A 16,497-nucleotide genomic window follows, 5' to 3' on the forward strand; every position below is an offset into this window, starting at 1 on the left:
TCTTTCCTCCATGTAGGATTTATTTTCATAACTGTAGCTAATCTAATGGCTTTTTCTCTTCTTGTTTTGTGATGTTTGGAGGAAAGACAATACTCAGTATACAAATTGGTGATTAATAGTAATAATAATAGTTGGTGTTGTTCAGTCATGTACATAACTCCCCATACGGGGTTTTCTTGGCAAAGATACTGGAGTGGTTTGCCATTTCCTTCTCCAGTGGATTAAGGTAAATAGAGGTTAAGTGACTTGCCCAGGGCCACATAGCTAGTTCGTGTCTGAGGCCAGATTTCAACTCAGGTCTTCCTGACTCCAGGCCTATCCACTGAGTCACCTAGCTACCTCCAATAATAATAATAATAGCTAGCATTTGTATTCTATGTGCCAACTATGTGCCAGGAACTGTGCTAAGCAGTTTACAAATATTATTGCATTTAAGCCTCACAACAATCCTGGGTAGTTTTATTATCCCCATTTTACAACTAAAGAAACTGAGATAAAGGGAGGCTAAATGATAATTGATACTGCTCCTGTCAGTAGTCATAACAGGTACAGAAGAATATCACCAGAACCACTTGTTTTTTACACAGAGTAAGTTATACTGTGGATCAGATTGCCTTGAAATAACTCTCAGTATAGTGGTGAAAGTGCTGGACTCAGTAAATCTGGGTTCAAATCCACACCTTGGATGATCACCAGTTAAATGACTATGGGCAGGTAACTGAAGCTCTCTTAGCCTTAAATTTTTTAATCTAATGAAATGAAAATATTTCTTATATTCTGTGCCCAGGCTTGCTGGGAAGAAAGTGTTTTGCAAACTTTAAACTGATGATGATATGTGTATTGTTATTAAATAGGTTGATATCTGCATCAGAAGAGTGTTCCCACCCTGAGAAACCCTCTGGTCACTGATGTATGGATCGAATAGTTTCCAAAAAGCAATCCCCATTGTTCTACTGAAATATTTGATCAATATATCTATAAGCATTTATTAAATACCTACTATATGCCAGGCACCGCATTAGGCTTTGGGGATACAAGTATAAAAAAATGAAACAATACTAATTCACAGGGATCTTATATTCTAATACTTGACATGAGGTGGTATATAGAGTGAATGTCAGTCAGTCAACAGCCATTTCTTAATCACTTTCCCGATACAAGAAGTTAGATTTGTCCCCTAGCACCATTGTCAAACTTTGAAAAATGCAGTGGGATCTTTTATCCTTTCCTAATAAAAACCTTGAACTTCATTTGTAGTTGTTTTGAGAACTTGTGATTTAAATATTGTGCCAATCTCCATAGCTTCTCTTGTCCCTTTCAACCCTGTCCTGTCGGATATTCTAGAACCTGCAAGCTACCATGAAATATCTACCCTGTTCCCAGAGCAGAATATAAGCTCCTTGAAGGCAGCACTTCAGAGGCTTTTAGGGTCTGCCTTTGTATGCCTGGACCCTAGCAGAATATCTGACACATGATAAGTGCTTAGTAAATGTTTGTTGAATTTAAAATGCCAACCACCAGCAACAGCTTTCTGAATCATGATTGCTTCATTGCATTGTAAAACATCCAAGCAAGAAGTGAACTTGAAGACTGTCTAATCCAGCACCCTCATCTTTGGTGTGATGACAACAGTAATCGAAAGAAATTTACAGAGGGCTTTTCATACATTCTCCATTGAGTCTCACAACAGCCCTGTAAGATAGGTCATTTAAACACCATTATTCCTATTTATGAGAAGGAAACTGAGGTCCAGTAGGCAATTGGTCCTAGGTTTAATCAGTAAGAAAGTGAGGGCAAGAACCCAAAGGTTAGAATTCAGGGTTATGTTTATATTGGCCTAATTTTCTGCATGATTCCAGAGCAGTTGCACCTTACTGTTCAGCCATCAAAGTAACATGCCTTTCTCATACATTACCAAGAATCCAAACAATAATAATAACAACACAGTCAGCTAAAAAGAGATGAGGACTCTGTTTCAACTTGACTGGTTGGCCTTTCACATTCTTCCATCAATTTTGCTATAGCTTTTGAAGACACAGGCTAATTTTGACATAATTTGGTTCATACCCAAACAGTGTCTAGGTACACCTTGAGCTTGTTTTGCAGTTTTCTACCATCTTGAATTGGTGGAGAAGGATATGATTTTCAAAAGCATATATCTTTTATCATTGTCAAGATTAACAAAATTTGGTCCATTTGGATTCAGTGCGATCTAGTGGTTAGAGGAAGCCAGGGGTTCAGATTCCTCAGACATGTATCAAGTATGTGATCCTAGGCAAGTCACTAAGAATCTCTGTTTCCTTGTCTATATTTAGAGTGGGGATCATAATAACATTTACCTCACTGGGTTGTTGTGAGGATCCAATAGAATAGCACATATAAAGTGCTTTGCAAGTCTTAAAGTGATATGCAAATGCTAGATGTTACTATTATTATTATCGCTATTATTATTACATGACTAGCAATTAGGTAGGTGGATGTCATTCCTGTGCAATCACAAAACATAAGATTCTTGGTTATTAATAAGATTAGTAAATATTAGCTAATTTTCTGTGTTCTATTTATGGTTGGTCAGGGCATAAGTCCTTAGATTAATAGAATTTAAGTGCTGAAATGAATTTGGAGGTCAACCCCTTCCTTTTACCTGAGGCTTCCTAACCCTTTTGTGGACCCCTTCGGCAGTCTGGTGAAGCCTATAGACTCCTCAGAACAATATTTTTAAGTGAATAAAATAAAATGCTTAAGATTATAAAAGAAGGCCATCAAAATTACTAGAAGAAAAGCAAACTCACAGACCCCAGATTGAGAACCCCTACATCAAGAACTGATGAAACTGAAACCCATGGAAAGAGAATGACCTGTCCAAGGACACATAGCTAAGTTAGTTGTGTACCTGGGATTCGAAGCAGTGTAAATGCCAAGCAGCTAAAGAGTCACTGCCAAACGGTTCCTGGAATGGTCAAAGTCAAAATCCTGGGCCTGTTTTTTATTTTAGAGGAGAAGTGTAACAGGAAGACCCTGGAGAAACTTCTGTCAGCCACATTTCCAGATGGCAACCAAAAAAAAGCCCCCTAAGACTAGGTCCAGAATATGCCACAATTCCTGCTGTGTCCCCAGCATCCCTCCTGACAAATCTGCCTCTTCTGAGTTAGAGCTAAAGGGTGTTAAAGGGAAAATGTTGGAGAAAAGCCTTTTACCCAGATGCCATTGCAAGGCTGGCTAGAAAACCTGGTTTTTCAAAACTGGACATCCAAAACACTCCTCTGCTTTTCAGCCCAATTTAAGGAATTCTTGCTGGGAGAGCTCATTATGCAATCCAATCATGTGGACCAGAATTCTGTGATTATAAAGGAGGTACAAAGGTGCTCTTCAGGTCTCTGAATCAGAGGATGGTGGTGTAACCAAGAAAACTATGGAAGTCAGGAAGAGGAGCTGTTTGCACGGGAAAGATAACGAATTTACTCTTCAGCATGTCGCATTTGAGGTGATGATGAGATCTATCCAGCCAACATTTCATTTCAATTTAGGTGTCTTCAGGCACCATGCTTCTTACACATAGACATTTTATAGCTGTTTATGATTGAAATGAAAGTGTCTGGTGGGCCACAGGAGAGATGGGATTAGAGCTTAAGCAGAGTCACAGTCATATGTAGAGAAGTGATTAGCTGACTTAATGAGAGAGGAAAAGAGTTGTGTCTCCTCTTTCTGACCTCCTCAAGACACCATGGGTAGATCTGCCATGGGTGTGTGACACCTGTGTAAGCAATATTAGTTTCATGGTTTTCATTCACATACCTTCCAAGGCACCCTTATCTTAATCTAAATCCCACTTAAACACGACTTTCATTCATACATAAAGCAAACTTTCATTTATACACAAGTATATTTCCCCACCCTGGAAAATGTGTAGTGCTTGGAAAGAATGAAACCAAGCATTTTGAAATATCTGAATAACTCTTGGGGAAATAGATTTGTAGACGTGTTATGACTTCCCTGGGAGAAAAGCCTAAATTTAAATACATTTTTATGGTTATGAAAAACATGATTCAAGAAATGAAAACAGTAAAACTTAATTGAGGCCACTCTTATTGAAATTTCCCAACATGTTTGGGCAACACCCTTATCCTTTCTCCCACACTTAACATTTTGAGTGTTATTTTGCCTTTAAAAACAAATTGACTATGCTGAAGCAGAACCTCCATTCTGAAAGATTCCAGGGGCTGATTTTATTCCAAGATTTAATTTCACATAAAGAATTTCCTGCTTTATAAAGAACAGTTAACATAAAACAGAATGCTATGTAATCAGAATGACCTAGTCTGGCCCCAAAGAAAACTTGACAAAATATCCCTCTCTCCCTTCCTTAAAGAAATAGAAGACTGTGAGTCTGAAATATTATACATACCATCAGATATATTCAATGTTTTGGTTCTTTTTGCTCAACTCCTTTTTTTTTTTTAACATCTTTGCTACAATGAATAATAGCTCACTGGTCAGGGGTGGGAGATGTATTCTGAGATGAATGTGATATAAAAAGCAAAAAAAGCATCAATAAAGCATAGCTTGCTTATATTTGAGTTAATAATTCAATACCTAGAATTGCTTGGGCCTAAGAGAAGTTTCTAAGCTTTATTTATACCTAGTTAAAAAGGTATAAACAAATAGTAACTATGGAGAGAAATATAAATATTGGTCCCTTACATGGGAATAGGTGAGTTTAGGACATGGGATTATTTGACTTACAGAATCATAGCTAAGCAGAAGAAATGGCCAGTTCCCCACCAGAGAATACTGTTCAAATTTTCACTAATTCTGAGACCACCTAGGTTTGCCATACTGTTAGTAGTACTTTGAATAGATTTCTTTCTAAGGCTATCCACACCCATAGCTAAGAGACCACTAAGGTGGCAGCCTCTCCTTGTGGCAATAAAAACTGATGAGTTTTTTTTTTCCCCTCCCACCAGAACTCCTAAATCAAACAGTGATTCAGTGAAATAAGGTACTTGTTTATGTAAGTCACTATCCTGCTGGCTACTGGGTAGTAGAAATCCAAGCTTCAGAGGAAGCTGGAACATAACTCTTCACTGGGTTCCCAACATTCAGGACATTGTAGTTGTCTTGAGGTAGTGCAGCTGAGTTTCCACTGTGTTCATATCAATGTAATCTGCTATAGAGGCTGATCAGAGGACAGGGGATGACCATGGCATATGTGGGAACTTGGTTACTTTCTGATATTTATATACAATTATGAAGGATATTGTTAAGGAAACAGACTATGGTTCATTGAAGGGATACAGTAGAATAGGAAAGCCAACATGAATAGAGATGCAGGCACTCAGACCAGTGAAGATGATGGCCACAAACTAGATCAGAACATTGTAAGTTTCATTTTTTAAAAAGTATAACCAAGTGTCTTTAAGTAGAGTAAAATGTATCTGTATCTTCTTCATAGCAGACTTTGGGGATCTTTTCCATTTCACACTGAAACGGAAATATAATCTCTAGTTTTGAAAAGTTAACACAGTTTCTACAGCAAGTATTTGGAAACTCTCAAATTCCAGATCTTATTTTTTTCTTGGTTTACTTTAGCATAATAATATCAAAAGTAATCCTATGAGCCAAAGCAAAATTAGGTCATGCTGGCCATGGAAAAGACCCAGAGAAACAAAGTATGTAGGTCACCTTGAAGTTTTGAATTTAGAAAACCTTGGCTTACACAGTTACTTTACAGTTATATCCATGGGAAGATGCATGAAATATTGATTCTAGATTAAACAAAAGACAAATTCTACATGGCACATGTAAGAAAATGAGGATAGATGACTTAAGATGACAAGCCCCCTAGTAGTTATGGCTAATAGCCATGTAACTTAGAAAATTTACAGACTATGTTTCTGTTTATACTTCTGTTCTCAGCCTAATAGTTTATTTTACTGTCTTTACTCTGGGCTTTAATGCACCAAAAATAAACAATTTGTTTTAACAAAGAAATAAACATAAGTACAATTCATTTCTTAGCCTGGCTCAAGAACACTATTTTGATGTACCACTATCCCCTAACGAAGATAGACGTGACTAGTAAACAAACAGTCAGCTTCAGAAAGTGAGATTTAATACAAGTTCCTATTGACAAATTTGTAAACTGTGTCAGCCAAGACATGTCACTTAACTTAAGCTAAAGTTTAAAACAGTTCTTCTAAGGGATAGAGGCAGTATTGTAATCAAAGCAAACTTATGGCCAATTTAACTTGACAGGGTTATTGGATATAACTGGTAAACAGTTCATATAATTACTATGATTATATAACTAAAGCCAAACATTTGGGGCTGTAGAGGAAGGTACTTCTGGGAGTAACTGGCTGACAGCTGTGGGTATCTACTAATACCTCGGAATAAGAATAAGATAGACTTGGGTGGGGGGTCTTGGAATGTGTTTGGCTTTGGATCGAGAATCATTGTTAATACAACAAATATTGTTGAGAAGTTAGGTGGACCCATGGCCATGTGATCTGTTTCTCAGTCTTGGGGGCAAAAATTAGGGATAATATCAGGCTTTCAATGGTAAACTTATGAGTGGAGGGAAGGATCACAGTGGCCAAATTCAACATCCTAATGAGGGAAAGAGGTCTTGGGAATAGAATAGGAATAGATAGATAGACACCATACATAAGAGCATCTAGGTGGTGCAGCGAATAGAGTGACAGGCCTAGAGTCAGGAAGACTCATCTTCCTGAGTTCAAATCCAGCCTCTAACACTTACTAGCAGTGTGACCCCAGGCAAGTCACTTAACTCTGTTTGCCTCAGTTTCCTCATCTATAAAATGAGTTGGAGAAGGAAATGGTAAACCACTCCAGTATCTGCTAAGAAAACCACAAATGGAGTCACAAAAAGTCAGACACCACAGAAAAACGACTGATACTCCTATAGACATAGGAGTCTATAGGCCTTTATGATCTTTCTTAAGAAAGTGTTCTTGAATAATATAACCATCTCCTTTAGAGGTCAGTAAAGACTGATGCCCGAAACACTCACCATCTATTAGCAATTCATTTATGTTAACAGGCAATAAAAGAGTTGGGGGAGGGAAAGATTAATTATTCATACTTTCCTGAGAATTGTCCATTGGCCTCCCTAATACTTGTTTGAGATACCAGAGGAACAGAAGAAAGAGTGCAAAAATCAAAGGAATAATTATGGAGGATAGATATGGTGACTATAATTAAGAAACGTGGTCGACTTTGGCAATGTTCATTAAAAGTAGGCTTTCATTCGTTTAAACCAAGACTGTGCAAGAAAATCTGGATACTGTTTGGTCTGTGGGACATTGTGATGGGAGAGGGCAAGACTGCTACATGAAGGCTTCAGAGTAGTGGTGGGCATCCAGACAGTCGCTTGAGTTTGCTGGGCATATGTAGATCAGGGAAGACAGGGGCAAGAAAGGAGAAAAGTACAGAAGGGAGATGGGAGGGAACCCAAAAGGTGAACTTTTCCAATTACAGAATTTTTCCTGGGGCTGACCCTGTTTTCTTCCCTTTCTTTTCTCCCAAAGGATGGGTTGGGTAGAAAAGACCTTTCCTTCAATTGGGGTATACCTGAGGGGATGCCCATTAACTGGGGAATAGCTGAACAAGTTGTGGTATATGAATATAATGGAATACTATTGTGCTATAAAAAATGATGAGCAGGCACACTTCAGAAAAACCTGGAAAGACTTGTATGGACTGATGCTGAGTGAAGTGAGCAGAACCAGGAGAATGTTGTACATAGTAACAGCTACATTATGCGATGACTAACGTTGATAGAGTTAGCCTTCTCAGCAATGCAAGGATCGAAGACATCTCCAAAGGTGTCATGATGGAAAATGCTGTCCACATCAAAAGAAAGAACTATAGAGTTTGAATGCAGATCAAAGCATACTATTTGCTGTCTTTTTCTTCTGTTGTGTTTTGTTTCCTCTTTCTGGTGGTTCCTCCTATTGGTTCTAATTCTTACTTACAACATGACTAATGTGAAAATGTATTTAATAGGAATGTATATGTATAGCCCATATCATATTGTGCGCCATCTTGGGGAGGGAGGCAGAGAAGGAGGGGGGGAAAAACTTAAAACTCAAAAGCTTATGGAAATGATTGTTGATAAACCAAAATAAATTAATAAAAAAAAAGAAAGAAAGAAAAGACCTTTCCTCACAACAAGATTTACCTTTTATCATGTCGCTCCTTCCACCCTCTGCTTGATTCCCACCTTCCTTTGCTTCATCACTGAACAGCCTGGCCAGAAGTAAGTGGCAGGGAGTAGGGGGAGTGATGCCCAGCATCCCCATAATTTTAAGTGCTTGGGCCTTTTATGATGTATCCTGCACACAATTTAGCAGGAATTGTGTACTCCACAAAAGAAAAAAAGAATTGTGCTTTTCATTCATTCACTTCATTCAATAAACATGTATTAAGAGCCTTCTATATGCGGGCACTGTACTTTTATTTAAAGTAGTGTTTCTAGTTAAGGCCTTTATTAAATGGATGATATGTTTGGATGCATTTCTACAAATATAGCCATCTCCACAGCAAAAAAAAAAAAAAAAGTGAGGGGATGGCAAGTTCTACTTAATGGGGAGGGGAAGCTTATTTAAAGTGGAGTTAGAGTAGGTGAACAAAAGTGTAAACAGCTGCATTCTTGATCAATTTGCTTAATGTTCTTCCTTGATATACTGTAGGCATTAAATATGGCCTTCAGGTATAAAATCTGTATACTCCCTTTATAGCTATTTCAGCAGGTGTATGAATGGATTAAAATACATGGTGAATCTTCCTCCCATCCACTCCTGCCTCTCCCTCCCCTCTCTCTTTTTTTTTTTTTTTTTTGGCAGTGGTAGAATATCATGGGTATAGAACATGGTATGTAAAGTCAGACTTTTTCGGTAGGTTGGTTAGTTTTGCTGAACTGTTTCCCCCCTTATTATTCTTGGTTAAAATAATAACTAGCATTTATATAGTACTTCAGGGTTTGCAAAGTGCATTATGAATAGTATCTCATATGATTCTAACAGCAATAGGAAGTAGGTGTTACTATTATCCCCTCTTTACAAATTAGGGAACTGAGGCAGACAGAGTGACTTGTCCAGGGTTATATAGCTAGCAAATGTCTGAGGTCAAATTTGAACTCTGGTCTTCCTAACTCCAGGTCCAGCACTCTATCCACTGTTCCACCTAGCTGTTACAAGGTATGGCTCTCTGGGAGGTAAAGACCAGAGATATTTTAAGAAATGTATAAAAACAAATTATATCAATACTTCTTTATTTTAAAATAACATTAGCTAACATTTCTATGGAATTGCAAGGTTTGCAAAGCATTTTACACTTTGTTTCATTTGATTCTCATAATATCCCTATGAGGTAAGTGCTATTATTATCCCCATAGATGAGGAAATGGAGCTGAGTTATTTGATTTGCTCAGGGTCATACAGCTAGTAGGTGTCTGAGTTGGGATTTGTACACAAGTCTTTCTGACTTCAAGCCCAGTGTTTATCAACTATGACAAGCTGCCTTTCCATGGTTGGTAAATATCTGAACAGCTAGGCTCAGATTTGGTATGTTGCTGGTGAAGTGATTTAAACCCTAAATTATGGGTAAGTTTACATCTGCTAAAGTTTTATTAAATCCTTCTGTGTCATGCAACCTTAAAAAATTTTTTCTCTCTTCCCTTCCTCCTTCCTTCTCCCTTGTCTTCACTCCTTCCTTTCCCTCAATTCCAAAACTTTGTTATTAGGCTGAAAAAGTACCAAAGAATATTTAAGAATTCTGTTGTTTTGAAGATTTGAGAGATACATGTTTCTCTACTACGTGTTTCCCTAAGGGTGAGGCTATAGAAAGGGGAGGCTAGATTGGGGTGGGGGAGGAGGATTTTTAGAACTGTGATTTCATCAGTGTCAGAAATTCCCAGCATGGACAATCCCTTCACCAATTATAATTAATTATAACTGTAATTTATAGTCTTAGAGGCATCAGTCACTGAGCAGTTAAGTGACTTGCCCAAGATTATACAGCCATGTGTCAATCACTGCCTCTAATTTCTTAAGAGATTTCCAATAATTTCTGATGAATTTAATTTGCATTCTCCTTATTCAATTTTTAACAGGTAACATGTAGTTTAAAGGTGGACACCTAGCTCAGAAGACAATATACTCCTCATGACTGCATAGTAAATGTATCTTAATTTTCCTTAATTTGCAGGTTGTACTTCAAGAAGGAACCATGTCTTGGCAATTTCCACTTCTCCTTTTCAGTACAGTGACTTTGACATCAGCCTACTCCCATCTTGATCCTTTCTCTCTTGAGGAACTTGGCTCCGACACTGGAATCCAAGTTTTTAATCAAATAGTCAAATCTCGACCTCGTGAGAATATCATTATTTCTCCCCACGGGATTGCATCAATCCTAGGAATGCTTCAGCTTGGAGCTGATGGCAAGACAAAGAAACAGCTGACGACAGTGATGAGATATGGTGTCAATGGTGAGTTTTCTTTCATTACTAGGATATCTGTCTTTTACAGGATGACTTCTTTGTTCTTCAGGATACATCAAGAATTATTGGAGGGAATCACTGATTCCTGGAACCACAGAATGTTAGAATGAGCTGAAATATCATTAGCCCTGGAACTGAAGGACTTGTGTTTAAATTCCACCTTTGATTCCTCCCTATATAACCTTGGGCAGAAGTCACTTGACTGCCGAAGGCCCCAGTTATCTCATCTGTAAAATGAGGAAGCTGAATTGGATGCCCTCCTTTTCAGCTTGGAATCTATGATCATGTGATCTAGTTCAGTGCCTCATTTTACACAGAAGAATTCTCTGTCCATAGGAATCCAAATGGCTGCCCCAGATATGTAGTTAGAGGCAGAGCTGATACCAGACCCCCAGGCTGCCTAGTTCCCAAAGCAGTCTTATTTCCATTACACAATATAGCTCTGGGATGAGTAGGCTATTCACTAAATGTGCTTAAAAAAAAAATAGTGCTATAGTGAAAGCATAGCCTGATCATAGGATAATATATTTATTTAGGGCTGGAAAAAAAGCTCTGAAAAGTGATCTAGTCTAACTCTTATTTGACAGATGAGGATATTTGAGGAAAGTGGATTCCTTAAGGTCAGACAAATAATACGGCAAAGTCAAGATTCAAACCTAGGTCATCTGACTCAAAATCCAACTTTTTTTCCATTATACACCATGATGCCTCTAAGTAGAAAGAGTTGGGGGCTGGAAGTCAGAAAACTTTGGTGGTCCTAGGATGACCACTAACTAGCAATATAACTTTGGGCAAGTTGGTTTTGATCTCTCTCTTGCTCTCTGTCTTTCTGTCTCTTTCTCCCTCTCCTTTTTCTTCTCCCTCTCCCTCTTCTTCTCCCTCTACTTCTCCCTCTCCCTCTCTCCCTGCTCTCATTACCTCCTCCTCTGTGTCGTTGTGTGTATGTTTAAGTTGACGCTACTTGTTTTTTGAAATGAGGAATGAAATGAGGAAATGAATCAAGAGGAACATCTTTTCTGAAACAAGGGCAGGGCAACCTGGCAATCAGGACTTTGCCTCAAGGTGCTGAATTTCAGGGGGAGCTGACTGTGGTGCTGGGAATCCTTCAGAGAGTAGAAACAGTTGAGCTTAGCACCTTACTAGCAAGAATAATTAGTTAAAATAGGAAGCTACCAGATGACAACTTCTTTCCCTCCCAGCTGTGCCCCCGGTGAGCCCCTCCCTGGCCCCACTCCAGTGACCACCCCAAATACAGATTACTGATGTCTCCCCACAGAGGCTAAAGTCCTGATGTCTCTCTCCCCCTAAGGCAGTTTGTCAGGGTCTTATCCCAGCAACTGAATTTATCTTATAAAGTTAACTGGAGGGATCCTTTCATGCTGCTTATATGAGGTTAATTTGGGGCCCAAAATTGCTAGTTACGGCGCTGAGCTAGAGGAAGTTATTAAAACAGAGACTGACAACCCAGAATTCTTTCTATTGTGTAAACTGATGTTGCTTGGATGGGTCGGTCTCATGGTAGTTGGCTTACCCTGAGGTCTGGAATGTCTCTTTGGGGCATAAAAGGAGGTTTGGTACAATGTAAAGAGCACTGGTTTTGGAGTCACACATGTTCAGTTTTGTCTCTTGCTACTTGTATGACTTTGGGGAAATCATTTAACCTCTTTGGACTTCAGTTTCCTCAACAGTAAAATGAAAGACTGGAATAGATGACCTTTAAGGCCCCTTCCAACTCTAAACTTATGATCCTTTCTAATAAGGACAGTCATTTGTAATCTGTCTCTTTTGAGGAAAGGACATTGTTCTTACAGGGGGTTCTTAATATATTTTGATAGTTGAATTTCAGTATAGTTGATCTCCTTTGTAATCTTATATTTATTTTATATTATTTCATCCATTTAAAACTACTATTTTGAGAAGTGGCTTCATGAGACAGACAAAAGGGATCTGTATCAGAAAAAAAGATTCAGAACCCCTGTTAGGAGAACCCAGCCTAAGAGGGGAATATTAAATTATTAGACCATAAACTCCTTAAGGACAGGGACTGTTTTTATTAATTGCATGTCCAGTGCTTAGCACAGCACTTGGAACATAGGAAGCATGTCTTATAGTTTTTCCTCCATTCTAGAAGAGGACCAATGACATCAGGAAGGTGATGTCTTGACTTGCAAGTGAATTGGATTTAAGTGAGGCAGAGCTGGGCAAAGTCATCAGCCTCACTCTCTCCTCCAGAGTCATCTAAATCCAGTGTAAGACATAAGTCAGGATGACTGGTGATAGCACTTGATAAATACTTATTATATTGGAATATAAATGTTAGTTGAGAGGACTTTATGGTTTAAAGGGCTCTTTTCCCTCATGATGACTATATGAAGCAGTCAATATAAGTGTTATGCCGATTTTAGAGATGAGGAAATGAGGCTCAGAAATTTATATGGTTTTCCCAGAGCCACTCAGCTAAAAGGGTCAGAGCCAAGATCAGATGTTCTGATTCAAGCTTGGTACGCCTCCTACTTATTAGGTAATCTGATAAAGTTTTGGTTAGGGCAGATTCTGAGGTCAAATTCAGGAAGAAGGGGTTCAGGGAAGGAGGAAGGCTAGGAAAGATTAAGGCTAGTTCCAGGGGACTCTAGTATTTGAGCCAAGATTCATGGATAGACTTCTGTATATCTGTAACTTTTCCTTTTGTTATTTTAACCCTTATATGTCTCCTTGTGATGCTTGAGACTGAACATCCAGAAAAAAAAAAAGAAGCCACCTAAGAGAACTAAAAGCTATTTTCATGGAGCAGGATAAATAAGGAAAAAATAACATGATGAATGTAAAGAACTTTGTAAATCTTTAAGCACTATGCAAATGCCATTTATGAAAAATAGTTAAGCAGAGGTCTTCCTACCCCACCATAGGCAAGACAAAAGGTGGTGTGCCCAGTTCCCAAGCAGAGAGGGTGGCATCTAGAAGCTAGAAAGGAGAACCAGTATGCTAAGCCCAGAGCTGGGTAGGGGGGAAAAAAAACCATGGGGTCACTGCAACTCCCCAGGCCTGCTAGGTCTTACTTGCCTGTGTCATCAGCTCTCTGTGTGGGATTAAGGAAGTATTTCTGGACTCCATTGCATCGTGCAAGGCCTCTTCTTGTGGGCTTTATCTTCAGAACAATTATATTCTCTATAAAAACACTGGCTATGAGATTTATTATTTCACAGTTAATTGAATTGCCTCCAAAAGATGATAATGACTGGTACTCTTTTATAGGGCAAACCCACACTTGTGGACCCTATAAAAATAGTACTTGTTTAAAAAAAAAAAAACACACACATATAAATCCAACCAACGGCACTTTCAAAAACGCTGATGGTCTTAGCCTTTTGGTGAGTTATCCCTGCACCTAATTCATCCTTTCTGGCCCTCTCTTCATTTCTATTAAAAACAAACAAAACAAAACAAAAGAAGTAGCAATGATATTGAAATCTGGGACTAAACTGTACAAGATTCAGTCAGGAAAAAAGGGACAACTGATGATCAGGAACATCCTCAGCTTTCAGGCCCCTTAGGACAAAATGGTTGTATTGTTTCTGGGGAGGCAGGGCTAAGGTAGGGATGATTTGTTGAGGAGTAAAAATAAGAAAGCAGTGTGATGTGGGGTGGAAAGAGTCGAGAATCTGGGATCAAAACCTGCCTCTGCTATTTACTACCTGGGGTGACCTAGGCCTCAGTTTGCTGTCGTTGTTGTTGTTGAGTCACTTCAGTCCTGTCTGACTCTTCGTGACCCCATTTGGGGTTTTCTTGGCGAAGATACTGGAGCGGTTTGCCATTTCCTTCTGCAGCTCATTTTACAGATGAGGAAACTGAGGCAAACAGGATTAAGTGACTTGCCCAGGGTCACACAGCTAGTAAGTGTCTGAGGCCAGATTTGAACTCAGAAAGATGAGTCTTCCTGACTCCAGGCCTGGCACTCTATCCACTGTGCCACCTAGCTGCCCCCCAGCCTGAATTTACTCCTCTGCAAAATGAGGGAATTGAACTTCCTGACCCCTAAGGCCACTTCCAGCTCATCATCCATGATCCTTATATATTTTTATGTATGTATATGTGTGTGTATATATACATATATACATATATGTGTGTATATGTATATATGTTTGTTTATATAGTTATATATACTTCATATATTTCTATATTTCTATTGGATACTTACATATATGTTTCTATATATATGGCATTTTTCTTAGGTCTGTGATTCCATCTATGTGAGGGAGTTCTATGAGGAAACTCTCTTCACCAATGCAGATCTGCACTTACCCTGTTAGTCTTGCCTGGGGCGTTGATTTTTGTTTTTCTCTAGATTTGGCCAGGTAAACCCTAAAGTGTCATATGAAAGGCATCTGCTGTGTGTAGTAGATAGAGAACTGACCTCAAAGTCTGGAAGACCTGATATTAATTTGAGTGACAAGAGGGATCTCCAGAATAACTGTAAGGTCTGTGGGTCTTACCTTAACTTAGTGTCTCCTCCATCACCTAGCAGAACGTTCTGCATACAGCAAACGTTTATTGAGTGAATAACTGTTAAACATTTATTAAATGAATGTTTTGTCAAAGGTGAACAATGTGCCTGATGTTTGAAGTTGACTCTACTATATTGAGAGAGTTTTGAAGAAAACTGAAATAAATAGGAGAAAGCTGAGATCTTAGGTCCTAATTGACATGATAGTTTCCTGGTGTCTCGTCATCTTGTTTCACACTTAAGTATTTCAGAGCCCTGTGATTTTTTGTCTGGGTGGTGGTCCCTTCTAGAGATAGAGCTCAGAACTTTTCCATGCCTTAGTGAACAACATTGTCAGTTGCCAGGCTGAAGAAATCCATCACCTAGTGGCCAATCCTCTGGGGATGAGCCTTTCCACATTCTGTTCATCCAATCTTCAGATGACAGTCCTTTGCTGGACTAATAATTAAAGTTTTTCCAGCTTGGTAACATTCAATAACAACAACAATCATGGCTAGCATTTCTATAACACGTTAAGGTTTGCAAAAAGAGTATACGTTATTTTATCTCAGTTGACCCAACAGCAGTTATTAAATGCCTACTATGCCAAACATGGTACTGGATGCTGAAGATACAGAAACAAAGGTAAACTAGCCCCTGCCCTCAAGGAGCTTACATTCTAACTAGAGCACACTCCACTATTTTGAAAACCCTCCTGTAGAGCTGATGACACAAATAAGCAAGAATTAGCACACCTTGGGAGTTGCAATGGCCCTGCATTTTTTCTTCCTACCAGTAAGCCCCAGGGGTCCCTTCTACACCACGATGATGCGTTGGAGAATTTGAGTGGGGTCCTCTCATCATTAACACTTTTAGAACCAGGTAGTACATATATTAATATACAATAAAGTTCTATCGAGTCAGCGTTGTACAGTGGAATGAACACTGATCTATGGGTTCAAAGGACCTGGATTCAAATCCTGGCTCTGACATTTACTGCCAACGTGTCTCTGAGCCTCAGTTTTTTCATTTGTGAAATAAAAGGGATAGACTCTGAGGTCCCTTCCAGCTCTGAATCTATGAACATCTGTCTTCAAATATATCTTTAGAATTATAGACTCATAGAAGCATCAACTGTTGTAACTGGTAACTTCAAGTTTAGTCAAGGGCATCAGCAACATTGGAACTCCTTGGCTAAAAAGTAGTGTCAAAGAGTGTGAAAACAAAAGAAACACCAAAAAAAAATCAAGTCGATTACCTTAATATATAAGAACCAAGGGAAACCTTCGAACCCATCTTCTTCCATCTGCTTATTGTATAGGTAAAGAGCTGAGGACGAAGTGATGCATTCCCACATGCCTCCATAGTTGAATTGCACGTGAGCACAGATCCATTTTGGATTAGGATATGAGCACATTTGGCCTTGAGTCTGTAGTTAAAGTTACTGTCTGCAGGAAAAAACTCTTGATTGTGAAGGAGATATTGGTGCATTGAA

General features: G+C 38.8%; 1 protein-coding gene across 1 annotated transcript in view; it reads left to right on the forward strand.

The window, feature by feature from the left end:
- The window catches only part of SERPINE2 (serpin family E member 2), an 86,071-nt gene that overhangs the window by 39,882 nt on the left and 29,692 nt on the right, over positions 1 to 16,497 (forward strand). Inside the window, exon 2 of the mRNA XM_027873430.1 lies at positions 10,231 to 10,510. Coding sequence (XP_027729231.1) covers positions 10,252 to 10,510 — 259 coding nt within the window. The 5' untranslated portion in view covers positions 10,231 to 10,251. The remainder of the gene's footprint in view (positions 1 to 10,230; positions 10,511 to 16,497) is intronic.

Source organism: Vombatus ursinus, unplaced genomic scaffold (genome assembly GCF_900497805.2).
Source record: "Vombatus ursinus unplaced genomic scaffold, bare-nosed wombat genome assembly UNPS02014802.1, whole genome shotgun sequence".
In the NCBI taxonomy this organism is placed as follows: Eukaryota; Metazoa; Chordata; class Mammalia; order Diprotodontia; family Vombatidae; genus Vombatus; species Vombatus ursinus.